Raw genomic sequence first — 7494 nt, forward strand, 5'->3', positions numbered from 1 at the left:
CCAACTAAACATCATCACATGTGTTCTTTCTAATCGAATAAAACTTTAAAAAAATGCATTCATCTCAAAGTTACTCTCATATCATCAATGAGCCTATGCAATGCAGGGGTGATGATAATGCATCAACATCAACATCCTCGCACGCTCTAGTCCAACTAAACATCATCACATGTCCTCTTTCTAGTCAAATAAAACTTTAAAAAAATGCATTCGTCTCTAAGTTACGCTCATCATCATCAATGAGCCTACGCAATGTGGGGATGATGATAATGCATGCATCAACATCAACATCCTCACACGCTCTAGTCCGACTAAACATCATCACCTGCGCTCTTTCTAGTCAAATAAAACATTACAAAAACACATTCATCTCTAAGTTACTTATCATCATCGGGTGAGCCTACATAATGCGGGGATGATGATAATGCATCAACATCAGCATCTTCACACGCTCTAGTCGAACTAAACATTAAATAGAACAGGTTTGCATCAATTATTTTCTCTCAATATTATCACTGAGGCCTAAATAATGGAAGCATGCTCTGAACTGTGCCATGTCTTGAGTAAAATGTAAAAGCATTACTGGACTCTTGTTGCTTTTCAATTGTGCACAGATTATTCCCATGTAAACAAGTATAACGTACACATTTACAATGCCAAATAAGATGGAACAATGAATACAGATTTCAACTAGCTGGCTGCATTTCAACGTCGTCACTAACTTCTCTCTTCTGCCCATGATCCTGCGTTTGAAGCTCCTTTCTGAATGCCCTTCGATGCCAACGGTTCTTTCGAACATTAGCTGAATTACCTACTTGCAGAGGAGAATCTTTGTTTTCGGGAACCCTAAGCAGACATTCTGAGCCTTTTTTCTTTTGCAGACGAAACCATTCCAAAATGATTTGATCATCTCTTGGACAGAAGGCTTGTTGAATCGATTTAAACAAGAAGGATGGAACAAGGGCTGCTATAGTGACTAGCAATAGAATAAGCCAAAATGAAGGTGCAGGGCCGCAGGCCTCAATGAGCACCTTATAAGCTGTAGTTGAAATGGTAGGGGGAATATAGCCATACAGAACCAGAAATAAATACCATAGACCGATGCTACCCCAGATGAAAACATGTTGAATCAATGTGAAATACCTAATGAGAAGTGCAAGCTGGCAGTTAACAGTCCACACAACACAAGTGTACAATACTGCTCCGAAAACATTGGCTTCTGACACTCGGCCATCCTTGCGAAATGCTTGTGGATGGACAATGCGTAAAGTAAAAAAGAATATTATAACCGAGGAAACAACACCTAATGCCATCCATAAAAGAATTCTCCACCAACTGAAGTACATGTTCTTAATTCCTTGCTTATATAGTTGTGGAATCTAGAAAAACACGTCAAACCGAGGCTTATTAACCTATAAAACTACCTACCACTTTGGATGAAAATGGAAGAACCGAACCTCATAATGCATACCAGTAATTTTAACCTTGCCGCAATGTCTTGCTCAAAAACACCCAAAGCAAGGACTGGAAGCGATGTAAAGAAGACATTGAAGAGAGACATGTACCAGTCATTATATGCTGCTTGTCCTGAGAACGCTGTATAGACTTCATAATAAAAGAGTGTAAAGCCAAAGAGAATGTTCTTGTAGAAGAAATAGCAGATCTGAAAAAATGAGTGGTCATGTGTATATATTGTATTCCAATTATTAATAATAAAAATATGATTAGCTTCATTAGCACAAGAAAACAAAAGACCATGTGTGCAATCCGTTTGTAGCACCAGCTTCCATGTATGAGTAGTAGCTGCTCCAAATACCTAAATTGTGCTATGGAGAAATCACTTGCCATTGTTGCCTAAATGCACAAAATGGGATGGTTTAAAAACTTCTGCGACAAACTATATATATTCAAATATATATAGAGTTCAATATATTTATATCCTAAGAGTTGAGAGTACCTGCATGCCTTCAACTCCAGCAATGCCAACGCCAACGTGTGCCTCTTGTATCATACCCACATCATTTGCACCATCGCCAACACCCAATATAATGCCCTTTGTGTTTCTCTTCACCAAGTTGGTTATCTGCAATAGAATACAGCATTAAATGTAACATTGCTTTGGTTTGAATAGAATGGCTTGTTAAGAGTCAACACTTATGGATTTTCTTTTGCAAGTCTTTTGGTCAATAAACCAGTTTAGTTTTGTCCTGAAATGGCGACGCTTCTTATGTTTGACCGAATAGCCTATGATCTAAACAAAAAAGTGGGATGTATATTCCCGATAGTGGTATCAGAAGTTCAACTTTTTCAGGAAGTCAGACTGAATTCTGCTGTGTTAATGAGGATTCCTGCCTGTACATCAAGCCATGTTCTGATGGCAGTCTGATCCTCCCCATCATGTACATAGATGACTTGCTAATAGCTATTAGCAAGTCAACGAGGATATACAAGCTCTGAAGTGGAAAATGAACCAGAAGTTTAACATGACAGCTATGGGAACAAAGCATATACGTGGATCACATGAGATAGGAAGAATCAGAGGATAATTTCTTTGGTAGAGAAAGTATTTTCTGCTTTCAACATGTGCAAAGAAAGGACTTTATGCATGGATTCATCAACGTGATTCAATAAACAATCTTCATGCAAAGGTTGCAGTTAAACAAAGCAGTCTGTTTGTTGAAAATATCAGATCACTCACCATAGCCTTTTGTTTTGGAGACACTCTGCAACAGATGACAGAGGCACATTTGGTGGATATCTCCATCAGCTGATGTTCAAGAGCTTTGTCCAAAACATGATTTACTGCCTTCCCATCAATGATTAATGCAGACACTGTATCATCAATTTCCTCAAGTTTTTCTTTACAGGAAACAATCTGCTGTTTTGCATTCTCCAAGGAAACCTTCACACCACCAAACTATGGTTGTTATAATCTTCCATCTGTTACAAAATCTAACACGAACATACTGCAACATCATAGTTATATGGCCTCACTTTGCTGATAAGTTGCTTATCTCCAGAGGCTTCTGCCCTCTTTACTTCTTCATTTTCCAATGAGATAACCATCTGCACCATATCTTGATGCAATAAGCTGCATGCAAAGCTATCAGATTCAAACAATTTGTCAGCACCTTGGTACAAACTCGAATAGTAATTTTAATTGAGTCATAATTGCAAATACCCAATGTTGATAGCAGTCTCTAATTTATCTCCAGTCAGCACCCATATTTTGATTCCAGCTTGAGCAAGTTTGCTTATGCATTCTGGTACCTTTTTAATGAATATGGATGATTAGGATCTCCTTAAATATATTAGTATAACCAATTCTGATAATAGGTGTAAAACACTCTACGTACCCCTTTTTGTAACTTGTCTTCCACAGCTGTTGCTCCAATGAGCATAAGATCTCTCTCTATCAAATCAGATGCTTCATCTAATTTTACATCTCTTTCCATGCCTACAAACATTTTCGCTTTCATGAACTCACTATTCCATAACTCATATTCTGAAGGTTCTATTCTCCTATATGTAATAGCTAAAGTTCTTAATCCAGCAGCAGCATAATTGACAAGATGAGCTTCCGTAGATTCCATATATTTTCTTCCATTCTCCCCTAATCTTTCAAACATTACACTAAAACAAATACAAACACAATCAGGAATGCACCAATAATAAATTAATGTGTATAATAAATGGATGTTTTGTATAAAAAAGGTCAGGGTTAAAAAAGAAGATCCTATATTTATAAATAACCTTTTTCAAAGAAACATCCGACTTAATGAAATAATGCTCTTCTCTCACACATAAATGCATCTTGAGCTATTAATAATGTAGGTGTATGTGTATCTCAATTTGGAACCTGTCAGCGCCTTTGCAGAAAAGTAGGATATTATCTTCTTCATCCTTAACAACAACCGACATACGCTTTCGAGCACTGGTGAATTCCAAAAGTTGAAGCACTTTATACTCCCTACATTCCAAGGAAATGAAATGAAATTTCGTTTCTAGAAACATAAACACTTTAAAACGTTTCAATTCATAAGAATATGGTTTACCTTGTTACTTTATCATTAAATTTAGGGTCTGTTTCTTTAACCCATACACTTGATTGTGTTCGTTTGAAGAATTCAAATCCCAGTTCCCGGGCAGCCAATACAAATGCTCCTTCATCTGGAGATTCTGCCTCATAAGTAGTCATCCCACTTTCATCTTCATCTGGAACAACTGTATGGCATACAGCTAAAATACGTAAAAACATCTGGATTTCCGAAGCACATGGTTGCTGTATCCAATTATTATTCATCAATCTATTATCAATGAAGTTGAATCCTTTTATAGCACCAGCACCACTAATCTCATTTTCAGTATTTTGTTCATTGTCCTGGTGTGAAGTTGAGATTTTTCCTTCCCTTTGAGCTGCAGCAATTTCCACCTCTGTGATTCCTTCACCATAAGAAGTACCAGCTATAGTACACTTAACAAAGTCCATTTGATTGCATGTTAAGGTTCCAGTTTTATCAGTTAAAATGGTATTGACTTGACCTAGCTCCTCATTCAAATTTGATGTTCGTGCCCGTGCAGGAATGTCTGCCTTCTCATAATACATTCTTAAATCCTGGTTTATAAACATAGCTTGTGTCACTTTCACTATCTCAATAGAGACATACAGTGATATGGGGATGAGGTAACCATACAAAATTAAGGCGGTAATCAAATGTAGAAGACCTGCAACAAAAGGTTTTTTGGGGTTATAAAAAGCATTTGCATCATCTGGTTTAAGATACCACCACCTAGATGTCCATTTCCATGTGATAATACCCAAGGCAATGGAGCCAACAGCAGATATAAGCACCAAAATGGCAAAAAGAAAGTAAATAATAAGATCCATCCTTTTCTCGATGTTGCTTCTCTTTGATGGCGGAGCTGTTGCATTTTGCATTACTTTAGTATCATGTCCAGTAAAAATCACAGCTCCGAATATGTAATCTGTATTCCTTAGCTTTGAATCCCGTAATAGAATTTGTTGAGGTCCTAAGGGTTGGACTTCCTTGTTAGGAACTCTCAGGTTCCCAATAAAACTATACAGCTGTGGGTTGGGGTTTTCACTTATAATACTTGCGTGAAATGATTTGAACTTTTCCTCCTCGTCTAAATAAAGTGTGCATTCTAATGATCTCTTCATCTTCAGGTTCGTTTCACCATCAAGGTTCATGGTTTCCACATAGCAAATTCCATCTTCAACACTGGAAGACAGTAGTAAAAGATCCGCTGGGAAAAAGTCATCCTTCAGAACTTTCAGAATATCTCCTGTCCTCACATTTTTCCACTCTGTACGAGAAAATATTCCATCTCCTTTATGAAGAAGTGTCATTCGATTATTGACCTCCTTGTCCTGCATATTCATGAAAGTGAATAACCACAATTTGTTTTAAATGCAAATTCAGTGGGAATGTAATTGGAATTTCCAATGGAGGATAAAAAACCAAAATGGAAGTCCAGTATGCTCTCTCAATATACATTCTAGTCTGCAGTTCTAGCAGATTGTGAGAGCATTATTCTCTGCTTTGATCCTCAGCTGCATTGTAGGGTATGGATTACTGCATTTAAGGTTTTTGCATTCTGGTATTAGGAGCATCACTCGGGCTGTGTTTCTTCACAGTATCATCTAGGCCTTGTCTTCTTATAGCTGTCAACCTTCGGTCATGTATCTGAAGGAAGTGTTTGACAGATGGTCCTTTTTCTCAAAGAGCTTTTTTCAAGCATGCAAATATCTCAGAGGTAAGTTTCCGACTTCCCAATATGGTACCTCATAAGTTACTCCTGTACTTTTTCCAAAGGGAATAGCCAAGCTTTTTCTAATCAGGATAACATTGAGTCCTTTGCTTTGGTTTAGCGGTAGACCAAAAGCGGCATCAGCTTTTCCTTTTTTCTCTAATGAAAAACTGACTATTTGAACATAGCATTCTCTTTCAAAAGCATGCAATTATATTAAGCATGCATTTTTTGTGTGGCCTTTAATGAGAGTAAAAACGATTCTCTCCATTTAAAGCTCATGAAATTTCGGCATCCTTACATGGGTATGGCTTACGACGATTAAGCAGCATTCCCATTTTTCTGGCATTTTATTAGTTCTTTTAAGGTTTCCAAGTAGAGAAATAAAGTACAAAAATAAAATGAGATGTGCACGCAAAGTAATTATAATAATTGACCATATATATATATATAGAACATGGACATGGATATATCATATGAGTATGTGCCTATATGCGTATGTAAATGGGTGCGGTGCATACACTTAAGTACCAAGGCAGGTATACTGGTAGTACATACTTGCAGGTAGCGGTGCCAATCTTCAATAGCCTCCTTAACCATGCTCACACCGACAACGAACACAAGAGGTGCAATGAGACTCGAGGCCGAGAATGGAGAAAGTGGAGTCACAGAAACGGCAGCCCCAAGCAGGAAGTACAAATTGGCTACTCTTCTAAACTGCTCAAAAAGAGCCTTTGGAAGAAATGTTACCAGGCTATATTTGGTGGTAGAGACCCAGTTAGAAGGAAAATGTACATTATTTTCCTTAAAGTCATTGATATAAACTACTCTTGAACAGTCTTCATAGCCAAGTGATAAAGAAGCTTCATCCTTATGGTAATGGCTGAGACACGAAAAAGTGTAAAGATTGCACCATTTGAGCCGTTTTCTTCTTCTTCTTTGACTGTTTCCTGCGGACTCTGGCATTTTTTGTATGTTTCAAGATGGAGAAATTGGATACTTTCACCGTTATGAGACTAAGATTGATTACTCTTACTCTTCTTAGACAGAGGTCGGATTGGCAATCCGCGCTACATGGATGCAAAATTTGACTGTAAATGGACGACGGTATCAGAAACGCATGAATGAATGAGACACCCGAAAGTATGATCAGCTCTTCGTTTGATCATTCGTCTTCTTCATGGATGCTTTCTTGTTCTGGCTTTCCATGAATATTCCAGAAAGGAGGAACCGATATTGGCACCCCTTTCAAAACTAGCACTGATTATTCCAAGTACTGTTTTAACAGATGGAGCAAAATGGAGAGCTTCTATACGAACTTCTCTGTGAAACATTGATGGGGGAGTGAGGGAGCAGAAGTATCAGGGCAGTACCTTAAAGGACGCCATGGAGTAAATTCGTCTGCTGAGACATTCTTCTGTCATATTCGTTCGTTCGTTCGTTCGTTCATCTTCTTCTTCTTCTTCTTCTTCTTCTTCTTCTAATTATTATTATTATTATTATTATTATTGGCTTGATATATATGTTCAGAAGAGGAGACACTGACTGTTTGGAAGGCTAAGAGCTTCCTTCATCATACGCAGAAGTAAGTAACTAAGTTCACAGGCAGGCAGGCGAGAAGGGAATGATGACGGGAAGCATCGTCTAAAAGGTATGTATGAGAGAGAAAGGCGAGCAAAAGGCCTGATGATGATGATGATGATCCTGATGATGATCTGGAGG

General features: G+C 37.9%; 1 protein-coding gene across 4 annotated transcripts; it reads right to left on the minus strand.

Annotated features, from left to right (window-relative positions):
- Positions 1-540: 540 nt before the first annotated feature.
- On the minus strand, positions 541-6753 carry LOC147852431 (putative phospholipid-transporting ATPase 9). 4 transcript variants are annotated; one of them, XM_087333968.1, is made up of 12 exons: positions 6331-6744; positions 4056-5392; positions 3860-3970; positions 3357-3633; positions 3182-3270; positions 2995-3103; positions 2699-2902; positions 1958-2083; positions 1756-1854; positions 1472-1663; positions 1144-1379; positions 901-1039 (listed from the first exon to the last, which is right to left on the minus strand). In XM_087333968.1, the coding sequence occupies exons 1-12, from the start codon at positions 6736-6738 to the stop codon at positions 1033-1035; spliced, it is 3195 nt and encodes a 1064-aa protein (XP_087190094.1). In that variant the 5' UTR covers positions 6739-6744; the 3' UTR covers positions 901-1032. The 4 variants fall into 4 exon arrangements, with proteins under 4 accessions (XP_087190092.1, XP_087190091.1, XP_087190093.1 ...); XM_087333966.1 differs by having other exon boundaries at positions 541-1379; positions 2995-3091; positions 6331-6753; XM_087333965.1 differs by having other exon boundaries at positions 541-1379.
- Between the last annotated feature and the right edge of the window lie 741 nt (positions 6754-7494).

This window comes from Azolla caroliniana, unplaced genomic scaffold, assembly GCF_043228905.1.
Source record: "Azolla caroliniana isolate FFs.n. ecotype wild unplaced genomic scaffold, voAzoCaro1.0.p SCAF_18, whole genome shotgun sequence".
Lineage (NCBI taxonomy): Eukaryota > Viridiplantae > Streptophyta > Polypodiopsida > Salviniales > Salviniaceae > Azolla > Azolla caroliniana.